Source organism: Mesocricetus auratus, unplaced genomic scaffold, assembly GCF_017639785.1.
Source record: "Mesocricetus auratus isolate SY011 unplaced genomic scaffold, BCM_Maur_2.0 Super-Scaffold_100007, whole genome shotgun sequence".
Lineage (NCBI taxonomy): Eukaryota > Metazoa > Chordata > Mammalia > Rodentia > Cricetidae > Mesocricetus > Mesocricetus auratus.
This window is the reverse complement of record NW_024429191.1, coordinates 11,120,132-11,135,529: the sequence shown is the minus strand read 5'-3', so window position 1 is coordinate 11,135,529 and position 15,398 is coordinate 11,120,132. Positions and strand designations below refer to the sequence as shown.

General features: G+C 48.5%; 1 protein-coding gene and 1 non-coding gene across 5 annotated transcripts in view; one reads left to right on the top strand and one right to left on the bottom strand.

Annotated features, from left to right (window-relative positions):
• Positions 1-15,398, bottom strand: part of Nprl3 (NPR3 like, GATOR1 complex subunit) — a 44,335-nt gene that overhangs the window by 6,623 nt on the left and 22,314 nt on the right. For all 4 annotated transcript variants that reach the window (XM_040748399.1, XM_040748400.1, XM_040748402.1 and 1 more), the window contains 6 exons: positions 10,364-10,501; positions 8,359-8,515; positions 3,782-3,888; positions 3,282-3,411; positions 1,273-1,462; positions 491-683 (listed from right to left, as the gene is read on the bottom strand). In XM_040748399.1, the coding sequence (XP_040604333.1) occupies positions 491-683; positions 1,273-1,462; positions 3,282-3,411; positions 3,782-3,888; positions 8,359-8,515; positions 10,364-10,501 (915 nt within the window). The remainder of the gene's footprint in view (positions 1-490; positions 684-1,272; positions 1,463-3,281; positions 3,412-3,781; positions 3,889-8,358; positions 8,516-10,363; positions 10,502-15,398) is intronic.
• Positions 4,255-4,326, top strand: Trnaa-ugc. The gene has a single exon. It is a non-coding gene; the product is annotated as a tRNA-Ala (tRNA).

The window sequence follows — 15,398 nt, the reverse complement described above, 5'->3', positions numbered from 1 at the left end:
CTGCAGTTGAGTGCAGCACAAAGAAAGCCAGGGAACAGGTAAAGCCTGGACCAGTTGCAAATGGTCCTCTAGCAATCTGCAATGTGATTCTTCAAACACTGAACACCAACAACCTGACCCCTCCCACCATACCATGCCCGTACAACACTTAAGTCAGGATGGACATGACAGACATCAAGCAGCTATGACACAGGGTCCTAAGTTTCCCCAGTGCCAAGAATCTGGACACACTCCTGCCAAACCCCCAGTGGGTCAGAACTTGAGAGCAGCTGCCTCTCGAGCAGTGACAAGGAACACTCAGAAGTACTGAGTAAACAGCTCACTAGATCCAGGGGCGTGGCCAGAGCCACACCTGGACAATAGCTCCTGCCCTTCACACAGCAATCCCAGGAGGAGAGCCACCATGAGCTGTGGTAGTAGGTAGCTGTACAAGGATACCAGCACTTCCCTGTACAGTTATCCATGTCCCACTCAGTCACCTGCTCCCTACCTGGCAAACATGCGGAGGTCCTCAGGATTTTGGGCTGCAGGTACACTAAGGATGGCAGCCCGCTCATGCTCTGAGAGGCTGGCAAGCAGGTTCTCTGTCATCCTCTTGTTTAGTGGTGAGTCCCCACTGGGGAGCAGCTCTGCACTGGAGTTGTCCATACTGGGGCTGGTAAGGGTCATGTCATCACTGCTGGCTGTAGGTTGGAACAGTCAAGTGTGAAGCATCAAAGGCCCTGACAGCATCCAGATCCTGAGGTCACTGTCACACTCCCCTCTGGTGTCCAACTGTACCATAAGCCTTCATGCAAGAGTTCACTGCTGCCCCACCTCCAATGGGGCTAACCTGGAACACAGGGAGCTGCCCCATAAGAATAACTTCAAGGGTCCAGAATGCTGCATGCCCACTATATCCTAAGGCAGGCACAGTGTCTTATCCCACCTTAGTCAACATGGGGATAAAGCACATGGACCCTAACAACAGACAGCTGTGTTCCCTGTGATGACAGTATGAGGCCCTGCTCTGAGGACAGGCTGGATTGGGAGACGTCTAACTGTGCTGCAGTGGCTGACTACAGCCAGCCACTCAGACAAAGCCTCCCCTCAGATGCATGGCAGCACAGGAGGACAGGAGGAAGAGGTCTCCACAGGCAGGAACAGAAGCAGGTGAATGTACAGACATGTAAAGACACCTCTTATCCCAACAGTGCCCAGGTTTCCTGGATGCCATCACCAAAGTCTCCCAGCCCCCCATTACCAGACAGGTGTCCTGGATGGGGATCCTACTTGGGGAGCCGAAGCTTAGGGCATTTGGTGTGCTGAGGCTGCGGCCACCGACTCGGGCAGTGAAGGGGACATCATCCTCTCGAAGTCGGGGCTCCTCTTCACTGGGTGAGGCCATTAGGCAAACATAGGTGTGCAGCTGGATGAGGAGCCGGCGCTGCAGCATCCACACCACCATCTGGATGAGCTGGGTCTATAGGTGAGCAGCGTAAGACATTGTAGACTGATACCTGACTGCAGTCTTGATCTTGTTCCTGGCCCTTAGCAACCCCAATACCTAAGCAGGAAGGCCTCCTATTTGGAAGAAGGGATCCTCAACGGCAGGGTAGCTCTGCAAGGTCAGCTCACCCCAGGGAAAGCAATGGGGCCCAAAATTCCCAGGCCACATTTGTACTAGCTTCCATCACACACCTGGGCTTCTTCCCTCCTCTGAACTGACTTTCCCTACAACCAGGTCTGTTCTTGCCTCCCTCACTCCAGCCCACTGAGATCTGCTGCCATTAGACAGTCCACTGCTGGGCAGAGAAGCAACTGCCCTATGAGTCTGCTCCAAGAACAGATGATTCCAGAAGGCAATGGGAAAGGGACCTACTGCTCTAGTGTGGAGCCACTTCCTGGGTAACGCACATTCAGGCCTTGTAAGCACTGGCCAAGTGGTACCCAGCACCAATGGAAAAGCACCTCTCAGGCATAGACACCAAGCAGCAAGGTATGTGTAGACAATACCAATGCCCTCATCTTTGGGAGGCCCAGAAGAGCTGCTGCTCAGGTCACTCAAGGAAGGGGGCTGGGTTACTGGGGAGGAAGATACCCATACCAACCACAGTCAAAACCAAATAAATTTCAATAGGAGTTCAAGCTATTGAAACATAAAACGTAAAAACTAAAACACAAAAGCTTCAGAAGTACTAGACAGTATGTCCCTGGGATGTGGCAAACCAAACAGCTCCATCCCAGCCCCCTGAAAAGGCCTGAAACAGCTGCTCAGACACAGCCTGGAAGATCAGCCGTTATCCAGACAACTGGGAAGTTTCTGCTGGGATGGGAGCGCTGCCAGGCCCTCCCCCAAGAACTGCCTGGGGGAGAGGAAGGAGGGATGCAAAGTGTATCTTTCATCCCCCTGGCTCAGTTCCTGGAAACCAAGGGCTCTGTGAAAGGCAGCTTTAAACTCTGGCACACTCAGCATATAAATGAGTTGAAAACCTAGGATCTTATTCCCATTCACAATTTGAGAAGGGGAAGTATTTGACTTTAAGGACTGATTTTGCCCAGTGTATCTGGCACCTAATAAAACAAATACTTTGCTTTTGAAGATAAAGCATGGAGCCCACCCAGCTTGTCTCAGACACCTGTCCTCTCTCCCTAAATCCCCTCTTGGAGCTCAAAACACTTACTAGAGTGGAGGGAGCAAAGCCTCTCTGCTCCAAGACCATTTCACCCTCTCTTGAGCATGGGCCTGTAAAAAGTGACTGACCCCTGTAGCTTACTGCACCTTCAGAAGCACCCCACCACAACCAGTACCCAACTGCCATCCTCTGCCTTGACCCAGGCCCACAAGGCAAGACACAGTCCTAGCTTGATGTACTGTAGATCTTAAGGAAAGGACTCTGGGCATAGAGGCCCTAAGATTCCATACAAAGATCCCACGGTTCCTAAGCCCCCAGAGGAAGGAGTACAGGAACTAAGCAGTCTTGGAAAGCAAGGCCCCAGGCTTAGTGAAAACAAAGCTGTCTGCAGCCTCTGTCTGTGAGAAGCCCCTGGTCCAGGAGGCAGCACAAGGGGATCCTGTCAGCCTAATAAAAGCCAGTAGTACCCTTCTGGCAAATTTAACCCAGTCCTAGACCTGAGGATACCCATGGACCATAGGAAACCTGAAGTATTCAACCACAATTCCCCCCCGCAAACCAAGGCAAAAATGTCAACAATGCTAAGAACCTTTTAGTCAGGAGCCACCAGAAAGGCAGTTAGACCCAGTCCACCTCATAAGCCACATAGGGGCTCTAGTGACTCACCTCCTGTGCAGGGGGAGCCAGAGGGCTCCTGAACTCCGATAAAGAAACAGGCAAGGAGAACTTGGCCAGGATAGATGGCAGGTCATGGGACGGGAACTGTCGGGAGAACTGCTCAGCCAGTGGGGAGTATCTAGGACAGACAACCATGGTCACAGTGCAGTCATCCAGGCTCACAGCAACCATTTGGGTGAGCATAATGACAACAGAATGACGTATGGTGACCCTTCAGATGGACAGAGTTGCAGGCACTGTCCCTCAAGATGTGGCAGGAGCCACAGAACCTCTGATCTCAGCCAGGAAGAGATAGCCTTAACATGGGCAACACCAAACCAGACTGGGATCTACACCTGAGCATACCATGGGCAGCATCAGGATACAGTTAGAGCTGGCCTCGGGGCTTCAAAGCCTCTGGTGCCTGGCCACTGGGGGTGTCACTAAAGGGTCCTTCTGGGCTCTTTCTAGCTCTAGACTCTATAGATTTTGGCAGCCATGGTACTCACAGACACACACTGGCATTGGGAGATAGGACATAGACGTTGTTCTCACACAATGGGTAGATGATGACGGCTTTGCCCCAGTATACCAGGTGAGCTGCGAGCTGGAAGACCTGGAGACCAAGGGGAGATGGAGAGACTGAACTTAGAAGCCATTGCCTTCCTGCCTAGAGAGATACACTCTGGAACTCCTCCAACCTAAAGCAGCACTGTATCACCCCTCCTCTGGGTCAGTGAGTACCACCAGCACTGTGTTGTGAAAAAATCATTTTGTACACTGTATGTGTCACTCTGATTGCTTTAATAAAAAGCTAAGTAGCCAATAGCTAGGCAGGATTTTCAGGGCAGAAAGGATGCTGGGAAGAAGGGAATCACCAGCCAGAAAGAGCAAGACAACAGGTAAATGCCATGAGTCACATAGCAACACGTAGATGAACAGAAATGGGTTCATTTAAGTTATAAGAGCTAGTGGATCGAGTGGGGATGTAGCTCAGTGGTAGAGCGCATGCTTTGCATGTATGAGGCCCCCGGTTCGATCCCCGGCATCTCCACGTGGCGGTAACTCTTGAGGCAGAGGCAGGTGGATCTCTGTGAGTTCGAGGCCAGCCTGGTATACAGAGTGAGTTCCAGGACAGCCTCCAAAACAATACAGAGAAACCCTGTCTCGAAAGAAAAAAAAGAGCTAGTGGAAAAGCTAAGCTTTAGTTTAAGCTTTTATAATTAATAAGAAGTCTCCATGTGGTTATTTGGGAGCTAGCAGGCAGGACAGAGACAGACTAGCTACAGTACTATTTCTACATTCAGAGTTCCCTGTGTTGCTTGGTACCACTGTTTTTCTAGGCAGTAGGTGCATGAACACAGGGAACTGAAGTGCTGGGGAACCTGATCAGCCTGCCTGAGCTGGATGCTCCAGGAGAAGCACAGTGTTCCCATGTCGACCACAGCTCCAGCACCATTCTCCAAAGTAATGAAATATGGAGGCTCTCATTGTATCCACTCCCGCATACTCAAAGTCCCAACTCATTCCTATGCACCTTCCTTTCCCCAGAGACCATCCTGCTTCCTAGGCTCTCAGATACCAAGAAATACACAAAGATACCAGAAATCCTTTCTAGGGGTGGCCAGACCTGAGAACACAGCACCATAGCCCTTCATGAGGTGTCTCAAGTCATGACATTCTCCCTAGATCACAAAGACCCCTTTCAGCAGATGAGCCCATGGTGGTGAGTGCTCCTGCCTGTAACATTGCTGAGGGCAGGTCATCTGCCAACAACCAGCTCGAACATGGAGGAAACAGCTATCTCACTGTTGCCCCTCTTTGTTCTTATCCCAAGTGCCAGTGACATGAACTCTCAGGCAAAGACATGTCCACTTTCTCTATTTCTGCCAACTCTGTGATTTCCACTCCCTCTACCCCTACATTTCTCCACCAGGCAGCCAGAATACCATTTTAGGAACTAAAATCCAATATTAGCATGATAGGGCTAGAACCAAGGTGCCAGCAAATCTGTGCTCCCTTGGGGGTTCAAACAAAGAATCTGTCCTTGTCTATTCCAGTCACTGGCATTCCTTGGCTTATAGCTTCACCAAGCCAATCTCTACTCTTACATCACCTCCTTCTCTTCTGCAGTGAACCCCCTTCTTTAAAATGTGTGTGTGTGTGTGTGTGTGTGTGTGTGTGTGTGTGTGTGTGTGTTCGTACTAATGTACCTGTAGAAGCCAGAAAAGACTGTCAGATCCTCTGGAGTTGGAGTTACAGGAGACTGTAAACTGCCCAACATGGATGCTAAGAACCAAACTCAAGCAAAGTGCTCTTAAACCTCATGTTGTGTTGACCCCAACCATAAAATGATTTCCTTGCTACTTCCCAACTGTAACTTTGCTACTGTTATGAAGCTCAGCAGTAAAGTGCTTGCCTAAGCGGTCATGAAGCCCTCAGTTCAATCTCTAGTACTGCCGAAAACCATGTGTGTACATACATTAAAAGCCTGAAGAGAACTGAATATTATGTCACACCCAAGAGGTCAGGAGGCTGAGGCAGGAAAATTTCAAGCTTGAAAACAGTCAAGGCAGGCTGAGCAGTGATGTTACACACCTTTAATAACAGCACTCAGGAGACAGAGGCAAGCAGATCTCTGTGTTCTAGGCTAGCCAGAGCTATATAATAAGACACTGACTCAAACAAACAAACAACTAAAATACCGACAGGATATTCAGTGTTTATCTCTGGAATAGGGATTGGGGGACTTCCCAACCTGTATTTATATTATATCTGAGCTTTCAGTTAATACTTTTTCTTTATTTGTATTAATTATTTGTCTATGTGTGTCTATACAGGTGTGTACAGGTGCCCCCAGACATCAGATTCCCCTCAAATTGCAGTTCTGGGCAGGCTGCCTGATCTGGGTGCTGGGAACCCACCTCAGGTCCTCCGAAAGAAGAACACAATGAGCCACCTCCCCAACCCCATTTATTAGTAATTTTATAAAGACAAAACTCCCAAAGTTTATGCTCTCTGGATTGATATGGTATGAGTGCTTTTCTAATTTGTTTTGTCTTGCTTTCTGAAGACAAGGTCTTGCTTTGTAGCTCAGGCTAGCTTTGAACTCAGATCCGTCCACCTCAGCCTCCTGAGGGCTAGGATTACACGTGTGCCACAAGGCCCATCAGCGTGATTATCTTATGTGTGACATTCACACCTGAGGCAGACATTCCCCCAAAGGTCCAGTACCATCCTTGGGCCACAGTACCCACGGGGACATCTACAGGAAACAGCAGTCCCAGAAAATGGTGAGGTGAACCACCAGGGCTAGAACTCACAGGGCTTCACACAAGCACACCAGCAGCAAACTCCTATTTCTATCAGGCTCGGCAGGGAGTTAGTGCGGAAGGAAGCAACACCCTCCTCCCTGATCCCAGACAAGGCCAAGGCAAGGAAATGGAGGAGACATCAAAGGTTTATCAAAGTGACTGTGACAGTGAGGGGTCAGGCACAGTGCTAACAGACTCCATCAAACAGCCTCTTAGTCTTTTCAAACTGTAAGTAGGAAGTGAAAACAAACACCAGCCATGTACATGTAGCTCGATCTCTTTACAAAAGCAGCACCACCCCTCTCTGTGGATGTTCAGGACAATGAATATATTCAAAGTTCTGTGTCTTAGATGCTACAGAGGGAAACCCAGCTTAGGAGGCCAAGTTGAAATACAAAGGCAGGCCAGGCATTGGTGACTCACGCCTTTAATCCCAGGACTCGGGAGGCAGAGGCAGGAGGATCTCTGTGAGTTCGAGACCAGCCTGATCTACAAGAGCTAGTTCCAGGACAGCCTCCAAAGCTACAGAGAAACCCTGTCTTGAAAAATAAAACAAAAGAAGAAGAAGAAATAAAAGGCAGGATCTGCTAAGTGCTCTCACAGGGAGAGCCAGAAACAGAGAGAAGGGACGAACTTATTCTGAGAATAGAAAGGTTTTGGGAAAAGCAGTCCAATAAGGCCCACAAAGCAAAACTATCAGTAATGCCAACCCATTTCTTTGTACACACTGAGCCAGGAGGGATCCAAGAAGGCTCTGTCTCAGAGATGTGGCCACTTCATCCCACAGAGAAGTCTAGCCTTTGAGCGGATGTCCCAGTGTGGGCTTTTGCTGCCCCCTGGTGGCCACATGGTGCACACCACTACCAGATCAGGATATTGGCATTCATTGTCACCTGGATGGCACCCACAACCCTGGCATAGTTAACCTGGTGAGTTACTTCTGTGCTTTTCCTCCACCACACTTTAAGCACAGACACAAACAGGGTTCTACAAGAAGATGGAACCCAGCACTCCAATCTGTCCCTTTCCTGCTACCCTGAGTGAAGAGCACAGGGGTCCCACCTGCCTTGGGGCCTGTCTCTACAGCTGTCAGCCACACCTCCTCCTTGAGAATGGCCTATTTTGATGACCCTGGGGCTGGGTTGGGAACAAAAAAAAGTGATGGGGGGCAATGAAACAAAAGGAACACACGTGAACCAATAACTCACTTAGATACTAGTCCTGCAGACATCAGAGATCGAATTCTTGGTCTTACATGGAAGGCTTTCTCTGAACATTTGATTGGACTTAACAGATCTCTAGATTCAGAATAAGACCGAATCTCTGCGTGTCTCATCATTAAAGACATGTATTTTATTAAAAGAAAGAAGGGATGGAAGGAGGGAGAGAGGGAGGTTGGTTTGGAAATGTGCAAAGGACAGAAGCACACACAGTAGGGCAAGTCAGCAGCTCAGGTCCAAGTTCTCACTCCCACATGCTTGCCGTGTGCCACCAGCGCCCCACCTGTCCTCCAGGCCTTTGCTGGGACACTTCTCTCCTTTCTCTCATGGTCTGTCTCACCTCTGCTCAATAGAGATGAAGTCATTCCAATGCTCACAAAGGCAGATTCAGACACCAGAACCCCAAGCCTCATGTAGTAGCGACTTGTGTGCTAGACAAGGGCCCTGAACATTTAGCACAGCAGGCAGTCTGCTTCTCTCAGAATTTAGCACTTTCCCCCATGGGCTGCCTCCCTCATCTTCCCACTCCTCCAGGTCCCCAGCCCAGCCTACCTGCAGCAAGGCCAGGTCAGCATCCTGGGCTAGCTGCTGCAGGTTCTTCACAGCAGATGTGGTCTTGATGACCCGCACCAGAGCCGGAGAGCAGTCAATGGGAAGCTCACCCAGCAGAGACTTCTCATCACTGAGTAGTAGCAAGGCATGGTAGGGGCTGAAGGACAGAGGTACATGTCAGCAGAACATGAAGGGCCACAGGCCCTGTGCCAGGTAAGTGCCTGGAACACCAAGGCACAGCCAGAGGTCACAGTCACTGCACTGTGGGCAGGAGAGGTTGAGGGAGAAATCAGAGAAAGCAGTCCAGGGCTTTCACAAACTCTGCAAGGATTATTGTTGCCCTGGGAGATGGGAAGGAGGTAGGGATTAGAAGAAAACTAGGAAGAGTCTGAACACCTGACTTTCCATCCCATTTTCCCAGTGCGTGCGTGCGTGTATGTAGAGGCTGTACATGGGGGAACAGTGCATGAGCCTATGCATGTAAGTATGGAGGCCACAGTCAGCATCAGAGGTCTTCATCACTCTCCACCTTTTCTCTTTTACATTTACGTTGTATACGTGTAAGGCACACACATACAGTTCTCTTCTACCATGTGGGTTCCATGGACAGTACTAAGGTCACATCTCGCTAGAAGCGAGTGCCTTTACCTGCTGAACCAGCTCATATCCTCAACCTTGTTTTATTTTATTTCTGAGACAAGCTCTCTCTACTTAGCCCTAGTTGTCCTGGAACTCACTCTGTAGACCAGACTGACCCCAGACTTAGTGATCCTCCTCCTACCTCTGCCTCCCAAGTGCTGGGATCAAGGGCATGCACCATCATGCCCAGCTCTCCACCTTATTTTGCAATAGGACCTGAAGTTTGTCAATTTGGCTAGATATTCTGAGCAAGGTGCTGCATGGCTTCACTCCCAACACCTGGGAGGCAGAAGCAGATAAAATCTTCGGGTTCAAGGCCAGCCTGATCTATATGATAAGTTCCAAGACAATCAGGAAACAGAAATACCCTGTCTCATGAGGGGAGAAGGGAGAAGTGTGTGTGTGTGTGTGTGTGTGTGTTATGTGTGTATGTATGTATATATATATGTGTATGCATGTAGTGGTAAAGTACTTGCCTAGCTTTGCAAAGTCCTAAGTTCAATCAATAACACACAGAAAGAAAGAAAGAAAGAAAGAAAGAAAGAAAGAAAGAAAGAAAGAAAGAAAGAAAGAAAGAAAGAGAGAAAGAGAGAAAGAGAGAAAGAGAGAGAGAAAGGAAGGAAGGAAGGAAGGAAGGAAAGAGGGAGGGAAGGAGGGAGGAAGAGAAGGCCAGGGAGGGAGGGAGGGAGGGAGGGAGGGAGAAAGGAAGAAAGGAAGAAGGGAAGGAGAGGGAGATCTTTCTAAAATAAGAAAATCAAAATATCCAGTAACTATGAATAGAATTATACAAATATGCACGAAAGGCCACTTGACTTGGAGCACAGCTGTGGGAGGGTAGGAGGACTGGGCAATGAGTGTTCTGCTTCTGTCATTTCCAGTGTTGAGGAATGTTGCCCAGGCTTCTTTTCATCTCTTTTTTTCTTTTCTGTAGTGCTGAGAGTGAACCCCATGGCCTAGAAAGCACTACACCACTGAGTTGTATTTCCAGCCCAGCTTTTCCTTGCAGGCAGTCAGTCTAAGAAAGGACTTGAGTTCCCATGATTTCTGACTGAAATGCTGGTAATTACTGAGTGTACAGTTCCATGAAGGCAATCTGCTACAGTCCCAGCTTAGCCCCAGGCTGCCCTGAAGGCTGGGTGAGGCCCTTGGCAGGTTCTACTCACACAGACTAAGCTGGGAAGGATCGGGAAAAACCTAGGATGGCTCATTTCTGGGCAGAATTGGATGTAAAGTCATGTGGTTTTGCTAACAGCAAAGCCCTACCTGCCTACTTCTGTAGTGGGAGGAAGAGAATTTCTAGAACAAAGTAACCAGTAAAGTAGCAGGCAGCAGCTGACAGGAAAGGCATGATGGGGCTGGCTCTCACCGGATGGCTTTCAGGCTCCGCTCAATAGCCTCAGGAGGGATCAGACTTGAAGCTGCATAGTGGATCTTGTGGGGCAAACAGAAGCTCACTTCCAGCCAGCTGTTAATGTGAAGCCGCACCACACCAGATGTGCAGAGGCTGTGAAGAGTGGGCTTGTTAGTCCACTATTAGTTGCTGGCCTCACAAACTGCCCGGCTGGCTAGAGGAAAATGCAGGTGGAGATCTTAGGGATAACAGAGCATCTCCTCAGATCTCAATATACATAAGAACAATATACGCACGCACACACACACACACACACACACACACACACACACACACACACACACACACACACACACACACAGAGTTTCTCTTTCTCCCTCCCTCCCTGGAATAATGTATAATCCAATCAGCCTGCCAGGCTAACGAGGCTTCTTCTGTCTCACCTGGAAATTCAATGTAGCAGACTCACACTCTGTGAGAAGGCCTGTCCTGAACACCTGATAGCTGGGCAGGATAGGACCTATCTCCAAAGAGAAGAGATGGACAGAAGAGGGAAGCTGTCAAGTCCCACAGAACGTTACTGGTAAGTAGAACAAAGCACCTACCTTCACATACCTTGCTGGTGGTATGCGTGCCACAGGTCCATGTGTAGCTGTCAATCAGAGGACATACAAGAGACTATCTGACCTGGCCCCAGCATTCTATCACAGCAAACCTTTTACTCCACATTCTCAGTGACTGACACATAGGTACAGCTTCAACATGTTCAGGTCCAACATGACAGCACTGTCCCCAACTCACTTATTTCATACAGAACTTCAAATCGTCAATAAATCCTATGTGACATTCAAACTCCAGATCTCTTCAGCACCGCCAGGCCAGAGCTGCCCAGACAACCAGTACCCAAGAAGGTACCTTGGTTCACCTTCCTCACAGCTTTTACCTGGGCAGTACCATTCAGGATTTTCCAACATAGAGAACCCTGTGTTCTGTACACACTTCCTGTTCTCATTTCCTGCCCCATCACTCAAGTTTAGCCATTCTCAGGACCCTGGCACCTAAATTTTACCATGGACCGTCTTCCCAAATGCCACATGAATCTCTCATTACTTCAATCTCAACTGTCACATTCTCAATGAGGTATTCCCTGACCCATGACACCTGGTCCCATCTTCACTCTGATTCCTCACCCTGTACCCATGTACTCATGACCACCGGTCTGCTACCTAATGCTGTCCTGACCAACCACACCATGTCCATGCAAGGTCTGCACTGGTATACAAAGCACTCATGAGTAGAGAGAGGAGAACCCAAGGTCAGACAATAGTCTTCAGGTCTATATGCAGTGTGGGCAAGAAGTATGTTATCACATTGCTGCAGTTATACAAATGACACAAAGGAAGAAAAGCAACTGCTTAGGCAAAGCCCCTGTGTCCTTACTCTGCATGAGAAAGCAGTTTCTTGTCATCCGGCCCAACCCAGTCAAGCTCAAAGCACACCAGGCAGGTAGCCTCCTTCATCCAATATAGGAAACATAACCTAAAGCTTCATGGTAACTTCAGTTCTCAAACAAGTGCACAGAACACATCACTTGGTTTCTTTCTTTTTTTAAGATTTATATATACAACATACTGCCTCCATGCCAGAAGAGGGCACCAGATCTCATTATAGATGGCTGTGAGCCACCATGTAGTTGCTGGGAATTGAACTCAGGACCCGTGGAAGAGCAGTCAGTGCTCTTAACCTCTGAATTTCTTTAGCCCTTTCCCCCATCTTGTTTCTTTTGCAGCCTCCTACCTAGAAGATCAGCCAAGAAATATTTTCCCATCACTACCCACCCTGCTGCTATTCTCAGCTCCCAGTATGGGAATGGCCAAGAATAGGGCAGGCCAGCAGCCCTAGAAGGTGTGGCAAGAGTTCTTGCCCAGGACAAAGGTGGAAATGTTTGGGTACTGTGGGAGAGACAAGGTCCTTGCTCCAGGCCAGACAAAACACACTTCTCTCTTCTCCCCACCTCCACTTCTTTTTCTGAGACAGGGTGTCTGTACGCAGCCTGGCTGATTTCAGACTGCTGCCTGTTTTCCAAGAGCTGGAAGTAAAGGTGTGCACTGCCATAGCCATTCCTTATTTTGAGTCAGGGTTTTGCTGTGTAGCCTCCTGCCTCTACTTCCAAAGTGCTGAGATTCTCAGCATGTACAATACAGCTACCGAGGACTATTATAGCTTCTGCCCTGAAGCCTCCAGCAATAAACAAAGAGCCCTATGCTTCTGAATTTCCCCAGAGGGTTGCCAGGAACTCTAGCCAACAGTTTCAAAAGCAAAACCTAGTCTTTTCTTCCTTCAAACAGGGACTGGGCAGTGGGGGAAGGAGACTCCCCAGGATCCCTGCAGCACTGACTGTTCAATACAAAGCACACCATGGCTCCCAAACATCTACATCTGTTTCTCCCAGGACCTCAGCACCACTGAGGATAGGTGTAGGGATGGGCACCATGCTGTGGCTGAGTCTAGAGGGCAACGGTGGTTTATAGGCCCTCGGGGAGGAACAAACTAGATGGTTAATGAGTGTCAAGATGTGGGTCACAGACCCAGGCTCCCTGAGACCGTCAACATTCTTGGCCTCTTCTAGAAATGGGCCCTAACTAAGCATGTCTGAGTGCAGTTTCCGGAGCTGTACCTTCTTTAGGATGGAAAGCTCACAACCAAGCTTGAAAAACCACCTAAGGAAATACTGCATTGTGATAAGCTCTCAGCATCCACACAGATGGGAAGGGCAAGGGGGAGAAGATTACAGTGTTTGCATGGAGTCATTCCCATGCAGACACTAGCCAGGCTCCTCCAATTAGCTTAACTCATGGTCATAAAGGGAAGAAATAATAGGTCCTATTTTTGAGCTCTCTTATTTAGGGTATAGCACAGGGTAGCTGTTGGAACAACATGGAATCAGAATTAAATGCCAAGGCTCCTATCATTTCAAACACAGCTGATTCTGCTCTACCAAGGACCTCAGTGATGCTGTGACAACCATCTGTTAGGTGCAACTCTAAGTACTATTTCAGGTTCCTGGGGTACAGCAAGAAAGGAAACAAAAAAAAAAAAGAAAGAAAAAAGAAAAAAGGAAACAAATTACAACCTTGTACTTGAGAGAATCTTACTCTGGCTGGCACTGAGAAAGATAACCTTTAGCAAATTGTATAAACCCAGAGTTATAGGGAAAGGCACATCAGAGACTTGTGTGACAATATAGGCCAGGCTTAAATGCTAGCTGTGGACATGAGGATAACCCTCACGGCTCAGGTGTCTCTGTCACCCACATCCTCAAGACATCTGACTTTGAATCCCCAGCCTGGGGCTTTCCCTCTGAATACTTTGTACTGAGCTGGAGCCTCTTTACCAACTAGCCAAGCTCTGTGATGTGGAGACACTGAGCGCTGCCAGTAGGAGTCCCCTGAGGACCAGATGGACTTCTGGACAAACCTCTAGAGTACACTGGGAGAACAGAGAACATTAGAAATGTACCTGTCCATTTTTAGTTTCTAGCTCTGGGGAAAGTCAGGTGAATCCTTCACAGTAAGAGGGCAGACAAGGAAACACACTAACGTCTGTTAAGAGGAGGGAAGAAAAGGGACTGTCCCTACTTCTATAATCTGCATCTCAAGACAAAACCCAGGGTCTGCACCCAGAGAGGTTTCCTGCTAAGCTTGTTTCTATTTGCAGGTTTTTAATTATTAATTATTTAGTCTGAAAACAGTCTGCAGACAAACACTGTCCCCAAGCTTATCCAGTCTTCACAGCACAAGAACCCAGCCCTTTCTGCAACAGGAGATAATGCTTCTGCCAGCCCTGCATCTGCACACCATGACTGCGCAGAGCACCAGGATCCTATGGTCCACACCCAGGATGAGCTTATCTCACTCCCTCACTCCTCAGCATGAGAAAGAATGCCACCTCCTACCTTTAGCTAAGAACCAAAAGGTCACTTTATGACCTCACCTCAGCTTATCCTCTTCCTACTCTGAGACTCTGTCATGTGTGCTGTGTAGCCTCTGGCCCACACAGTTATATGTTATGGGATGTTGCACAAACCACGAGACAAGGGTGGGCTTCTAAAGTCCTACCTTGAGACTTCAAACGAAACTTTAATATATATAGGTGCATCTTTTATGAATTGTGGACTGTAACTCTCAGAGTATTCAGAGGCCTCTACAGGCTTGCTCTTGCTCTTGGGCAGTGAGCAGTGCTGCCAGCACTACCTGCCTAGCCAGGCCTAAGACAGAACTGGCAAGAGCTAAGCCTCCCAAACTCTACCATGGTCCCTGTTAACTCAGAGACTCACTCAACAAAACACTTCTTCACACCCCAAGGAATTTACACCATCATTTCTCTTCCCATTACACATTCCTTTAACTATCAGTGGATGAGCTATGCAAACAGCTATATATAGACAGTGAAGGGACAACCTTGGCCTATTGAGGGATGTAACCCAGGGGTCACATGAGATCATGGAGTTCCATAAGGAGACACAGGTACTGGGGACAGTCAGGGTGATATCCTAAGAGATTCTGACTTCCAGTCTATATTCAAAGACACTTAGGGAACAGCTAGTCAACTATACCAGAACCCTATCTTGGGTTAAAATAGTAAATCCAGAACAATTCTGTTGAAAAGATTCTTTCAAAGCTTTATACCAATTAAGCCCACAACTTCCCATCTTTTAGGTCTTCTCTGAGAAGACCTTTCTTAGGACTCTAGCAGGAACCTGCTGTCAGGAGACAGTTATCCAGCCAGTGTACCCTCAGTCACACCTTTGTATTGCTGAGGAACAGGACCTCAAGGCCAACCACAGAACTTGTGGGATGTGGCTGGGGGGAGGGAAATCAGGCCAAGAGGGCTACTGGGCAATTACAGAACTGTGCCAATACTAGATAGGGGTGGGAACAGAGGAGGTTACAACTGTCACCTACTGCTAGAGAAGTGTGGCTCTCAGCCTCCCCAGAGCAGGTTCTAGTACCCAGGACTGGCTGGTATAGGAGTTCACCTGAAGGAGCGA